Below are 14839 nucleotides of genomic sequence, written 5' to 3'. Positions count from 1 at the left end.
CGTATAAAGAAATGTTCGATTGTCAGCACCGATCCTGTTCACATAATCGTTTCGAAGCTGAAAACGTGGAAATGGTCTGTGTTGTTGCAAATGATAGCAATAACGGCCACAGGCTGCGCGCCCTTTTACTGCAAGACGTGGCCAAATGCTACAACGAGTTCTTATGCTGCGCGCGACAGGGTACAACGGAGTTGTGAACTGTTGCGATCAAGAACTGGCCTTCAACAACACCACGGACGACTGCCGACCGGGCTTTTCGCTGGCTGCACTCACGGTGTAAGGACAAACTTTATCTTGGTGATGTCGTGCGTGCTCGACAAATGCAACACCGCTATAACTAGTACTCGCCATCCCTAAGTGCAGTCCAAAGCTTTGACAGTAGACACGCGCTCCGTTTACGTGCAGGGCGCTTTAGCGGACCGACTACCTAAATGCGCTCTTAGAAGTATATCCTCGGAATGGACTGTTAGAACCAACACGGATGCAGTTTCTCAACAAACCGCTTCCGTAACATCACTTCAGTTTCACATATTTCCAAGTTGCGGTCAACATGGCATAAATTATAAGGAGACGAATGGTTGCTATAAGGAGAGTCCGCACAGTATTCCCGAAATCTCTTGCGGTATATATAGCACGGCTGTCACGCCATCCTCGACACCTTATCCGAACCTTCTCGATACTTAATCAGGGAACGGTTGCATTGTCCATTGCGTTACCTCGTGCATACACACGACCCGTTGCGTTTGCTTATCGAACCCGCGCGTTTCCTTGCAGTTTCCAGTCTCCATGCAGTCTGAAATTCTTTAACGACCACTTGTGTTTCCTGCAGTGTCGCCTTGCTAATTCCTTGCCGTGGCGCATTTTCTTTCAACCGCGAGCAGGTTCGCGATCGGGGACAACGCCTTGAAACTACAAGAACTTCCCAAGCACATCCGACAGAAGGTTATTGCAGCAGACCTGGCAAGGGTATTCGAGCACGAAGCAGCTTTCCACGTAAGAGTACCTAGAGCGTTTATGAGAACGATGTATCGTGACGGCTGTCCAGTGACAAACAATTGTCAGATATTCCCCAGAGTTCACTCCTCCATTTATTGTCCCTGCGCACTTCCGCAGCGCTTGGTGTACACTACTTACCGTGACATGGAGAGCACTCAATGCTATAGGGTTCGGAAGTCGTCTTTAGGGATAACTCGCTATTCCTATAGGGACAATGCGAAGCCCACACAGGAGCAAGCCCTGCACGGAATCCGCTTTTGCTGCCTTCTTTCATTGTACAGCTTGAGATTAACGCCGGTCCGTGTACCTTGTGTGAAACAAATTGTACCTGCCATTGTCGTGTTGCCGTCTTTGACTGAAGCAGGCGGTAGAACCGTGCGGTGTACGGTAAAGCCGGCTGGTGCAGGCGGTGTACACACATCCCCGAAACCTGGTTGTGCGCATGCGTAGGTGCTTTGACTCTGCACCGAATACGAAGAACCGGTTTTCCTTTCTGCTCCAACTGTCTCATCGCATACTTGTCGGTGCATGTTTTGAAATATAAACGGCAGCAACGCAGCACAGAGTGCTATGGCAGGTAGAAGAGTGTTGAATTATGGTTCTAAAACGGACGATTGGGCGAGTTGGTACGTTATGCCAAGTAACAGCGCAAACAAGAGGGCACAAACACGGCGCTAACAACTCCTTTAGTCAGTTATTCAGCGCTAACTTCAGCGCAGTGTTCGTGCCCTCTTCTCTTCTTGTGTCGTGCTGTTTGCGCTGTTACCATAGGCATGAATTATGGTACTCGGAAATATATTAAATGTGGAACCAGTATTTTGCAGCCCCCAGTAAATTGTGCGCGCATGTTATCCAGCCGGTGCACTTCGAAGAGAAAAACTGGCTCGAAGAGCAGTACTCGGGCGGCTGTTACGTGTCTACGTTTCCCACGGGAGTCATCAGCAAGTACGGCAGGTAAGCAGGGTGGCAATCCCGAGCTTGGCACTGCTCGTGTTTCCGTCTCGTTCTGTTTTCCCCAGTACAAAATAGGCTTGCTGCCGGGAAGACATACGACACGGGGATTCTTTTGTAGGCAATTAAAGGCGGTATCGTACGTCCTTCCACTTCTGCATAAAAGTGGAATGAAAAGCAGTAAAACATTCCATGGCTAAAATAACGCCGTACAGCTTCGTTACTCTCAGTTAAACGTTATTGTTTAACAATATAGCGCATGATAGCAAAGAAACAAAGAGAAAGAAAAGTTGCTTTAGTATTGGTACAACGACCTTTTATATGCATGTGAAGGCTTGTTGGGCTCTGTTCAGTGTCCCATGAAATCGTCTTACGCCGCAGGCGAGCACAAGGACGCGAGTAATATTATCACGTACATACCGCAGTAAAAGCCTCTTATTGGTTCTTTGTCCGGGTACTCCGTAAGCCCTCATTCACACAGCCGTCACCTTCTGCGTCACGGCACCGTCACGTCAAAAAACCGCGACGGAGACGTAGCGGAGTAGCGTTCGTACTGGAGCTCTCCGTCATAGTACAGGGTCGTCTGCCCAGTGATCAGTTTAGCCTAGAATTGAGCGTGCTTAGTCTGAAAAGTAAAGAAAATGGCTTAGATTTTTACGTGGGCTCACTTTTCGCTAAATTTAGTCGTAAAAATTTGTTTTCTGATTGGCTGGTTTACTACGGGGCGTGGTCCCGTCGCGTTGACGGAATGGAAACGTAGAGCTCGGCCTCCCGTCACCGTCGCACCGTTTTCGGCGACAAATCGCCCGTAAGACGTTTATCTGAGGGAAATTACTAAATTGATATCGAAAAAGCCAGTGATTGCATGCCGATGCGATTGTTCAGCGTTCGCTTGCTCTGCTCCCTCTGCCTCTTCCGGAAGTTCAATGATCATTATAATTGTCAACCTACTCTGTAATACTTTCCGTTACTGTCGACTGTTTTACTTCTTTCAAGGCAGCACGGGCGTTCTTACTGGGGGAATCCTTTAGAGGCAAGCCCACGTACCGACAACGTAGAGAGAGTGAGAGAGAGAGAGAGAGAGAGAGAGAGAGAGAGAGAGAGAGAGAGAGAGAGAGAGAGAGAGAGAGAGAGAGAGAGAGAGAGAGAGAGAGAGAGAGAGAGAGAGAGAGAGAATTTCCCACAGAACCTAGGTCCAGGGTTCTGATTACAGTCTTTAATTCACCGGGTCCATGTAGTGCTGAAGAATGTTCGTGCGGATCCGGTGCACATGTTCATAGAGAGCTTCCTGGGCAGCGTGGATGTTCACTGTCGGCGGTGGAGACAACCAGAGCCCCCGGGAGGTGATGGAGGCGAGGGATGGGGCAAGAGATGGTGGGGTGCATTCCCGATTAGAATGAGGGATGGACGGGTAGGAATAACAGGTGGGACAGGAAGGATGACCAGGACGCCGGTAGATGCGGTGCAGAATGTGATGGGAGGGGAGTGAAGAAGTTCGAACCTGCTGAACAACGTAGAGGAATGACGTAGAGTAACGGCTAGTTCCAGCACGACATCGGTCGAAAGTTCGTAACTGTGTTCAAAATTCTGTGTCTGTGTCAGCTCAGCTTCGCTGGTCATCCAGCTTCACAGAGTGGAATGGCTCATAATTTTTCTATTATAAGATTCGTGCCCTACAACCAGGTGTAGAGTTGGCTTTGCCGGAATGCACTACTTGTTCACGGCGGACACTAACCATTACGCAGGTAGTAGCATAAGCATCTTCAGTGTAAAATGGTGAGCCGGTGCAGACGTAATGCGCTCTGTTCGAGGCCTTTCCGAACCGCACCATGTCCTCCCCTTCTACGGTGCAGGACGATCCGGGAGCCGTTCGGCCGGGTGTACTTTGCGGGCACCGAGACGGCCACGTCGTGGCCGGGATACATGAACGGCGCGGTGCAAGCCGGAGAACGAGCAGCGAGGGAGGTGAGTGCACTCCGGTGCAGCCTCGGTGCGTTCGCAGACTTACGCTTCTCCGTTCGGGCATCCACATTAGCCAAGGTCGGGACACTTACGCCACCCGTGAGGTGAAACCTGCCGAAAGCTTAATTAACTGTGACGTCAGAGCCTCTACGGTGTCATTTCGGAGCGGATGGACTGAATAAATTGTTGAAGGTGCGAGGGCACACCAGAGCTCGAATAACCATTTTATGTTAAACCGAGTAAAAACATCGGTAAAAGAAAATTCTTTACAATTTTGTACCGATTAAAGGCGTATAGAGTAGGATGCATCTAGTGAACATTTGAAAGAATTTTATTAAACACAAACTGGGCTGCTTTGGGGTAATCGAAGAACACTTCCAAAAGTGCGCGCCCATTTTTGAATCTACGGAAAGGCGAAACTGCATGTGTAAGCATGAAGCATTTCCTGTCGTTGGTGTGGTTGCCTGAAGGTACTACGCAGTATTTTATTCGTATGGCACTCCTAGTCACGTGTGCTACATGACAAACACCAAATAAATAGACTCAAGAAAGTAGACAAGGCGAAAACCGCTCTCAAATGGATGTGTGGAAACAAAGAAGCTCAATTAATATAATCTTTCTGGCGAATAGATTAGAGAATAAAACTATCTGCCAGGCGCATAGACGGGGCACTGACTTTCTTCCCCTTGATTTTGGATAGAGAATACATGGCAAAAGGCTAAGTCAGTTTTAACTGCGAATCTTTTGATCATTGTCGGTCACATGGTCACTATGCCCAGTGCACTGCCAGAGTGCCCGTCGAGGTCGGTTTTACTGACAATTGACGTTCACTTGTTTTTCCTTCGAGCACCTTCCCATTTCCCATACATATCTTTTCCCAGAGCTCACTCATACCTCAGGCACTACTGACATTGCTCAATCCACCTACTGCCTTGCATGCATCTTTCCGTCTTTGATCGCCCATGCTGTTTGTTACCTTGTAATTCCGCTCGGCTGTCTTATCTTCTCTTCTTTCTGCGCGCAAGATTCTACACGCGATGAACCTGCTGCGAAAGGACGAAATCTGGGTCGAGGAACCGGAGTTCAAGGTGGGTCCACTTAGTTGTCCCCGTTCTCGTTGGGAATTTTCGAGCAGTTGTCGCGTGAGGTACGCTTGCTTAATTAAGAGGCCATGCAATGTTTTTTTTTTAAACCTTTTCTAAACATCGACCTGTTGTCGCTGAGAGGTGAGTGAGCTAAGTGGATCTACACTTTTGGCTCCGCGATGCAGGAAGCCAGGGCGGAACCATTCGAGCTGGTTTTCCTGGAGCGGCACCCGCCGCACGTGCTGCTCGTCGCCGCTGTCGGCACAGCCGGCGTATGCGCCATGGCCGGTGCCGCTGCCTACGGCATCTGGAGGGCGGCCACTGCCGGTGGTCTTGCCTGCAGCAGGCCATGATGCTGGCCTGATGAATCGGCTGTGAATTGGCCTGCATCAGGCCATCACTGTCAATCCGCACGATGCGGTCCTTTTGACCCAAGGCTTAGCTGTTTCTTAACGCCTACAGAATACATTTACACTGAGTGCGCTTCCCCTGAGGCTCTCAAACATCCTGTGGTTGTGTGAACGGCGTTTAGGCATGTATGAATAAAAAAATTGATTCCTCTGTCATAGGAATCGGTAAAATACGAAAGTGAAATGTGTAGCGAAATTAGCATCTAAGCATGATTTGCGGGTCGGAGGCTGTCTGGTGGGTGTGCTTGGCGAGCGAAGTCCTGCTGGTGGATCGCTTCGGCACATGTGTACTGGCGTCATTTCCGTGACAGATATATCAGTGAAATCTTGGTGTATCCCGGCATAAAACACCTTCGTGTTAAAATATAAGACCCGAAAACGAACAACCCTAAGTATGGAGGTACTGATGATGATGATGATGATGATTGCTATTGGTTTCCCCTTTGTAGCGGGGTGATTACATGTCATCTTACCAAAAAGGACTAATACCTATGTTTTATACTCGATTTATTACTAGCGCTGCTTAGGGCAGGCACAAAAAGGTTATTGAGCACAAAATACTTTTTTTTCTGTTACAGGTGATAACTGTCCTAAGCAATATTCCCCTCTCTGCTTTTCGTCCACCAGCATTCTAATCTAATCTAGTACTCTTTGGTACTAAAGGTTGCTTCCCCGCAAGAAGACCCTGTGTGCAGGGGTGCACTCTTGACAGTACGCTTGCTACGTTGTACTGGCGTCATTTCCGTGACGCATATGACGTCAGTGAAATTTTTTGTGCATCCGGAAATAAAACAATTTCATGTTAAAAAAGGATGGCGCTGTGTCCTATATGAATGGCGCTGTGTCCTATCGGCGAGGAGGTTGTGAAGAGCAGCTGAGATTGTAAGGTTATAGGGTAGCAGCTGCAGTAGGGTTTCGGCGATACATAAAAGTGGGGATAAAACTAACAGATCAAATTAGCGACCTATATCAGTGATTTCGGTGTTTTCTAAAGCAATAGAAAAGTTGCTGCTATCCCGTATGACAAGTTTCCTTGACAGAGGCAACATTTTATCTAATGCACAATTTGGTTTCCGAAAAAACAAATCAACTGAGAAAGCTCTCTTGACAATCAAAGAAAACATTTTGCAAAATATTGAAAACAAGCATTACACTCTCGGTCTTTTTATAGATTTCACGAAGGCTTTTGATTGTCTTAATCATTATATACTAATACACAAACTGATGCCTAATGGTATACGTGGAACTCCGTTATCGCTACTCCAGTCTTACCTAGCCAACAGGCACCAATGCGTTTGTATTGATGATAACATTTCATCCTTTTTGCCCACAACAATGGGTGTACCGCAGGGAAGTGTACTGGGACCCCTCCTTTTCAATATGTTCATTAATGATATCGTAAAAATTGACTCGGAAGCAAAATTTTTCATGTATGCCTGTACTTTACTGATATCTGGTAAATGTGAAGATAATTTAATAATGAAATGTAACGGTATTCTTGAAAGGTTGCACTCATGGTCCCAATCCAACAGAATAAATATAAACCCAGCAAAAGCAAAGGTTGTTATATTTAGAGCAAAACACAAACCAGTGAAACTCAACCATATCTTTAAATATTCAAGCGGTACAATTGAAATAGTAAATGAAATCAAAATTATTGGTGTCACCTTTTCAGCATGCCTCAGCTGGGATACTCACATCAGTAACATTTGTAAAAAACTTTCTTCAGCAACAGGAGCTTTGGCCCGCACCCGGTTACTTCTACCCTCAAAAGTAAAATTGAAACTCTACTTTGCATTATTTGAATCACACCTCAATTACTGCAGCCTAGTCTGGGCAACCACGACAAAAACAAATATAACAAAAATTCAAATATTGCAAAAAAAAATCATGCGACTCTTTTCAGGTGTGCATTATTTATTACCAACAGCCGGTATATTTAACACCTATAATATTATAGCTTTTCAGCATATGTATCATTTCCGCATCGTACGCTCCTTTTATTTTTGATCCGTCCCATCAAAAAACTTTTTATCGTCTACAGCACTGCTAACACATACAACAAACGTAGTAAACACGCGCAACACTGACACTAGGCACATACCCCGCTTTCGTACAGACTACAAGCTACAATCTCTTCGGCATAACCTTCCTGATATTCTTAACAGATTTAAAGCAGTACAACATTTTTCATTTAAGGAAACCCATCGATATTTTGTAGACTTTATACTAATTGATGAGACTTGAATTATTTCTGGCGTTTTTTTTCCTGTTTCAGTTCTTTTACCAGTGTCTGCGCTTATATTTTTAGTAGTTGTTTGTTATGTTGGAGTTAAAACCCGCTCTCTCTCTGTATTTTCTCCGCTTATACGTTTACTTATTCAAACAATTATCCGTCACTGCTGCATTGTACTAAGTTACGTACATCTGTTTGTCCCCTTAATATATTTCATTTTCTAAGCTACACAGCTGGCAAATTAAATACAGTTTACTCTTTGCTCACAAACAGTGCTCTTTGCTAATGTTTCATTCAGTATCCTTCTTGTTATATGCTATGTTTTGTGATATCTACTGCAATTTTTATTGTTATTGTTTATATCCTACACATCTTCGAAAAAAACATTGAACTTGTTCCTAATTTTTTTTTACTATATGCAATGTCTTGTATGCCGCGCGAGGAATCACCTGGGCCCTAGTCAAGTTGTTTATACAACTTTTAGCCCAGAAATCCATGTATATTCATCTAGATTCCTTTTGGTGAATAAACTGAACTGAACTGAACTGAACTTAATTGGCAAGCGATTCCGTCGAGGCATGGCTGTTTATCGAAAGCATACATCTCAGCCAGGGGCGCAGCCGGGGGGGGGGGGGGGTTGCACACCGGGCCCGTGCCCCCCCCTCCCCCCCCCCCCCCGAAATGTTTCGTGCCAGGCTGGGGTGTGGTTTAAGTAGCCTGAAGAACCCCCTGAAGTCGCCTGCAGGCGCGAAACCTGCAGTTTTAAAGACATTCCTGCTCATATAAAGCTGAAAACAAGGGCTACGTCAACGTCTGATCCCTGTGCCCGCTCCAGATGCTGTACATGTCTACATATACAATAGACAGACCGGATGCATTTCGCGCCGGATACACCGAGCAGTGCCGGGAACCTGCCGCGAGCCGATCGAGGCAGTCCCGCTGTTTCGCTGGCGGAACAGCACGGCCAGGAAATGGCGGAACAGCAGGAAAAAGTCTGGACTTTAGCGTGTCATTCCTTGTCTTTACACTGGTACAAAGTATAATAACATGACAGAGCCTGTCACTGTATTTTGTTCAGTCAACTATCAATCCTTTATATGTTTATTTTTCTACCGACATCGCATTTCATTGACTATTGCACTTCCATAATTTCTGCTGTATGAAAAGCATTGCTCTACCCATCTTGTATTTCCGCCACATCAACAAAACTGGACAATTCTCTTTATTGCGGAGCTTTGTCTTTTTGGCACTATTCCATTGTTTCCTTGACCTGCCTCTTAGTTAGAATCAGTATTCTGTATTTGCTTAACCGGAATTTTACTGGAGCCATGTCTGTTCGATTTAACGGCTAAAAATAGAATGAAATTTCAGAAACGTGCAACAAGCTCAACATTCAACAGCAGTGGAATAAGGTATTCCGCTAAGCGTAAGTTTGCTATTCAGGTTACTAGCAGAAAAAATAACAAAATGGCGATTACTTAAGGACGAAGACTCACGTTTGCTAGCTTTACCGCCATGATATACGAATGTGCCGTACGAACAGTCCACTGGGATTCGAAGGTTATCGCGGGAAAGCTACTCTTTAAATGAAGCAGACAGACCACCAGCTTTAGCCAATTTTCCATGCCAGTTTCGTTATTGTCGGCGTAGATAAAAGGCCGCCAAGTCTGTATTTGATAACAACTAATGAAAAGCTTGAAACCCAAAGGGTGGCAAGTCAGTTGTGCGGGCCATTGTTGTAGCATATGGAACAGCCAACAAGGGAGAGAAGAGTGCGAAATCTTGATTTTCATGGTTCCGAAACGAAACCGTTGGTTGGTGGCACGCGTGGCCGCTCGATGCTGGCGCGATAACCTTCAAATCGTGTTCGACTGTACTTTATAGCTGATAAGAAAACTTATTAGTCTCTTTCCTAAAGGAAAACCTAAAACACGCAAATCTTGATAGTAAACACCCAGTGTTGGCCTCCACTTCCGCCTGACGAACTTCGGGGACCGCGCGCCACTCACGAGCGCACTCATGATCACGCTCACGAGCGCGTGTCCGCCTAATCACCTTCTCTACGGACGAACGAATCACCCGTAGCCTGCACATAGACCGGCGAACGGGAAATTACATAATCATCATTATCATCATCATCTAAGCTCCTTAAGGAGGGCTTTACTGTTAGCGACAAGCATACACAAATCGTATGTTAAAGCCAGTTATTTTGCCAGTTATTATGTAAGTTATTATGTAAGTTATTATGTAAGCCAGTTATTATGTAAACCAATGTCTTATGCATTCGTACGAAAGCGGCAGCGCAACAGACGGGACGGAACGAAAAGGAGGCAAACACTTGCGCCTTTTTTGCAGAGTTATAACCTAACAAGCTGAAGTTTCAACTCTTCTGAGGTTATATGCATTGTTACGGAGTAAAAGACATGAAACTAAAATTGGGTATCTCTGTAACGTTTCCAATGTTTAAATGTGATGAAGTAACTGATACCAAGTTTACTTTTCTCAAGGTTCTGCAAGCCACGTTCGGAGCAGTACCGAGCACCCAGCGGTCTCCAAGAGGCAACTCTATTTTTTGTCAGATTTTCCCCTCCTACTCAAGAATGTGAGAAATGGATTCGTTGAAAAAGGGTACCTGACACCAGCTGGAGATGTCCACAGTGGTATTCTACAAGCGGCCTTCAAAAAAGATCGGGAAAATGTAACACTGAAAGCAATGCCAAAAATTACAAACGCACACCTCGAGCCCAACAGCTTTGACAAAATGAAAGTGGACCTCGCGTTTCAACTGTTCAGTGACCAGGTCATCAAAGCACTGTTCATTTATAGAGAACACATTCGATCCTCATATGAGACCGTGCAGCCAAAAGAGGATTTCGTGAAAGAAATGAATCGCCTGATTCGTGTGATGACATCGCGGACAAGCCAGACGGCGCTGAAGCCAGGTAGCCCAAACGTGCGGTTTCTGGAAGGATTCCTAGAGTACCTGCAGGAATGGGAGCAGCATATAAGGGGAAAAAAAATAAAAGAAATTGCGGAAGCTGGTGGTTTTCTGGCAGAAAACACGGCTGTTAATTGGTCTAAGGGTTACCATCACGAGCACACTGGGCTTGTTGTCCTATCTGACGTCGACTTTTGGCTTCAGGTATCTTTTAACATCCAGATTGAGCCAGGATAAACTGGAAAACCTGTTTGGAGTCATTAGACAGTCATCAGGGAGTAATGACCACCCGACAGTTTCGCAGTTCCTGACCACGGTCGATCTACTTGCATTCTACAACCTAGCGAAAACACCTAGAGGAGGAAACTGTGCCCCGGACGTGATCAAGGCACTGCTGAGTCCAAATGAGCTCCGTGAAATGACGAGAACGTCCCTTTTAGACAAAATGGATGACCTGCTTGACCACGGGAATGTCGGTGAAGCTGATGATGTAGTTCAAGCTCTTGTGTCTAGCGGTGACCATGCGTCGTACACAGAGAAAAAGAGCAACAGTGCTTTGATCTACTGCACTACAGGCTATGTGGCAAGAAAGATAATTGCAAAGAACTGTTGTCCACAGTGTGCAGGCTGCCTTTGTGTAAGCAAAGCTGAAGCAAGTGCCGACACTGCTTCGTACTTTACTAGCCATTTCGACAACGGGGGCCTCGTGTATCCTAGCCAGAACTTGTCAACTGCTGTAAAGGCCATGGAAGATGCATTTACCACGTTTTTTAGCAAGAACAAGCTCCATGAGACGAGTTTGCTTGAATTTTCCAGTCAGCTGCAGACATGTTTCCTCAACTTGGCTGCCCAAAGCACGAAAAGGAAGTTTTATCTACCGTTGTAAGGTTTTATGTTCTGTTAAGGTTTCGGTTTTTTGTTGAGGGCCTCAACAATGAGCGCGAGGGTAAAAGGCGACGGCAAAAGTTTCTTAAAATGCGCCGCTGCCAGTAAATGTTGATAGACTGCGTGCTCTACTCTTTGTGTAATTCTAGTCATGTGCCTGCGTTTGCTGAAAAAGGCAACAAGTGTTGTGCGATCTGTTTTCTGCGTTGTTCACATGAATGTATGAATAAATCAACATGTGTGTTCGAAACTTGAAGTTGTGCTCAACTTTATAAAAGTTTTCTGGCCAGCAACAACGGCTGAATATGCCACCCCTAGCCGATCGGCTCAAAGCAAGCCATGAAACTTGCAGTCAGCTACCGTCATAATAGCTGCTGTCCGGAATAGATGAACCATACCCTCCTCAATAAACTTCTCGACAAAAGAGATTATGGCTGAACAAAAGCAAAAACGCACCAGCCCTCTTGCCGGCGTTGCGAAGGCTGCGCGGCGCGGCCCGCCCCCACCGAAAGGCACCCACCCGCCTGACAGCGCTCCAAGCGGCGGCCGGCGGCATTCATCGCTCGCGGTGCCTCCGGGAAGGCCGCGGTCGGCACACTAGCCAGTACATTCTAGGCACTGTACTTAGGTCCACTGAAGGACAAAGGCCACTCCCACTGACCTCCAACCGCTCCTGTTTTGCGCTGCTATAGTCCATAGTTTACCTCCGAGTTTCTTTATTTCATCCCTCCATCGGCTTAATGGCCTTCGCATTCTTCTAGATCGACCCATCTCTCGGTATCCACTCTGTCACCCTAATTGTACAGGCCTATGCGCCAACAACCAGCCTTGTTGACGAAGCCATAGACAGCTTCTGCGAGGACGTCGAATCAACAATGAAGAAGACAACAACGTAGTTCACGATTGTGATGGGAGACTTTAACGCAAAGGTCGGCAAGAAGCAAATGGAAGAAAGATCAGGGGCAAACTTCGGAATAGACAATCGCAACAGTCGAGGAGATACACTGGTGGGAATTTCAGAGAGCAATTTCCTGGGGGAGATGAACACATTCCAATACAAAAGAAGGAAATGAACACGGAAACGTTTCGATGGTACAACAAAAAACGAAAGTGACTTCGTTTTCAGTGACAACCCAGGTATCGCGTGAAAGACGTATGGGTGCTTTTAAGTAAGATTCGGAGCAGCGATCATAGGATGGTTAGATGCAAGCCGTGGCTGCATCTCAAAATAGAAAGGAAAAAACTCGTGAAAACTAAGAAACCCCGCATGGAGTCAGTCAGGGCCGGATCGCGGGAGTTTAGAATAACCCTTCACAAAACAAATTCGCGCTTCTGAACGAACAGAACGAAGTCAGTGTAGACAGGCTAAATGGCGACCTAAACGGCACTCAGTGAACCAGCAGCAGCTGTGGGATAAGCAACATGTACGGACCAAACTGGAAAACTGACTGACAAAACTAAGAAACTAATTGCCAAGCGTAACAACACGAAACTGTCAAGTACGGCGGATCGGATTCAATTACAGTAAAGCCCGCTTATATCGAACAGCGCGAGGATTGTAAAATAGTTCGATATAGCAGAAATTCGATATAGGAAGTGATTGATTGAATAAACTTTATTCAAGACAGCAAGTGCGATGTTAGGGCGCCCGCCCGGTGAGAGGCGTCCTCAGTCCAGGATGCCTTGGAGGTGACCTGCTCGCGTTGCCCTCTCTACCAGCATGCGCTGGGTAGAGGGGTCGGAGCTGGCCAGCAACTCCACCCACTGCTGTGTGGTGATGTTGGGGAGTGGCGGTTGGGTAGGGGTGTTGGGGCATTCTACGATAATGTGGTGGAGAGTTCCCATGTTTGGACAAACGTGACACGTGGCTGGGTATTGGGTAGGGAACATGGCGTGGTACAGTTTATTTTGCGTAGTGGTACAGTTGTGGTACAGTTCAGCTTACGTAGTGTAACTGCGTCGGTCCTGGAGAGAGTATGGTGAGGAGGGGGTATTTCTGTCGTTGTAGCCTATAGTGGGCGAGGATATCGGTGTATATGAGGAGAGGCGTGGACAGGGTTGGGGGCGGGGCGAAGGGGAGGGAGTTATTAGGGCAGTCGGCAACGGCCCGGAGTACATGTTCGCGGGCCGCGGCATGAGCCGCTTCATTGCCTTCTAATCCCATGTGACCTGGAGTCCATACGATATGTGCGAGGGGCAGATGGAGATTCTGACGTAAAATTCGCAGGGCTTGATGAGAGATGCGGCCAGTGAGGTAGTTGCGGCACGCTGATTGGGAGTCTGTTAGGATCGTGATATCATCTTCTGTGGTTTGTAACGCGAGGGCAATGACGACTTCTTCCTCTGTGGTGGGCTCTGAGGTGCGAATCGTAACGGCAGTGAGTTCTTGTCCCTGGTGATTGGTGACGCTGTAAACAAAAGCTTGGGGATTGTATGCCGTAGCATCTACGTACCGGGTGGTAGTTTGTTGGGCGTATGCAGTCGAATGGTGGTGAGCTCTGGCTTGACGGCGGGCGGTGGGGTACTCTGGATGTTTCGTTATAGTTCGTTATTTAGTAGTTGTCACTTCAGTACGCTAGGCCGTTATCATGCGTAGAGTTTCACTGTCCTTACCGCGTCACACAACCGATGGTCACGGCCGTCTTTTTCTGTGATCACTCCATAAACTTCTTACATAGCAGCAGACGATAGCGTGGTGGCGGTGACGGCCGGGGAGATGATAACACAACAAAGCTTTTATTGAAGCAGAGAACTCAACTATATTACTAAAAGCTTTTGAAATAAATAAATAAATAAATACCACAAGAAAGGTTGTGTGATGTTCTTTAGCTTAACATCCGCCTTTTCATCAACGTTACTTGATTTCTTGTTGAGTTGACGCCAATTTTAACCTGAAGAAATATGTTTCCCTTGCCAGCCTCGGCTGTCGTCCTAATTTTTATAAGACATGCGAAGTGTTTTTATATGTTTTATGCGCAATATTTGATAGCTTGGTTGTGAACTTTATAGGCTCAGCGCTAAATTACACTGCATGTCGTCATATCTATACATGCATTACTTTACTGATTATTACGTGTTGCTTACAAAAAAAAACATGGTGAATTCACCGTGAGTTTATGCAGTCGAGAATAGGGCCCCTGCTCCTTCGAGATTCTACAATATGAAGCCACTTCGTAGCCAACTTGTGAAGAAGATACAACTTTTCTACTTCTACTAAATTTAAGTGATCAGAAGCCTGTTTGGGCTTTAACTAAGCCTCTTACTCCCCTTTTTACTTTCCGTAGTCTTCTGACCCCTGCAATATCCAATACCTGTTGGTCCAGGGGGTGTTTGAAACAAATAACTCCGTATGAAAGTCACAGCATACCAGAAACCA

The 14839-nt window shown here is 46.3% G+C and overlaps 1 protein-coding gene across 1 annotated transcript in view; it reads left to right on the top strand.

Moving 5' to 3' along the window:
- The window catches only part of LOC144168458 (amine oxidase [flavin-containing] B-like), a 39136-nt gene extending 30927 nt beyond the window's left edge, over positions 1-8209 (top strand). The window contains exons 11-16 of the mRNA XM_077697439.1: positions 180-276; positions 882-993; positions 1853-1950; positions 3801-3912; positions 4935-4997; positions 5180-8209. Of these exons, the coding sequence (XP_077553565.1) occupies positions 180-276; positions 882-993; positions 1853-1950; positions 3801-3912; positions 4935-4997; positions 5180-5347 (650 nt within the window). The 3' untranslated portion in view covers positions 5348-8209. The remainder of the gene's footprint in view (positions 1-179; positions 277-881; positions 994-1852; positions 1951-3800; positions 3913-4934; positions 4998-5179) is intronic.
- Positions 8210-14839: the final 6630 nt, after the last annotated feature.

The sequence above is a fragment of the Haemaphysalis longicornis genome, unplaced genomic scaffold (assembly GCF_048455015.1).
Source record: "Haemaphysalis longicornis isolate Haplotype H1 unplaced genomic scaffold, Haemaphysalis longicornis Haplotype H1 scaffold_2, whole genome shotgun sequence".
NCBI lineage: Eukaryota > Metazoa > Arthropoda > Arachnida > Ixodida > Ixodidae > Haemaphysalis > Haemaphysalis longicornis.
Note: the sequence above shows the minus strand (reverse complement) of the source record. Positions and strands in the feature narration are given on the sequence as shown.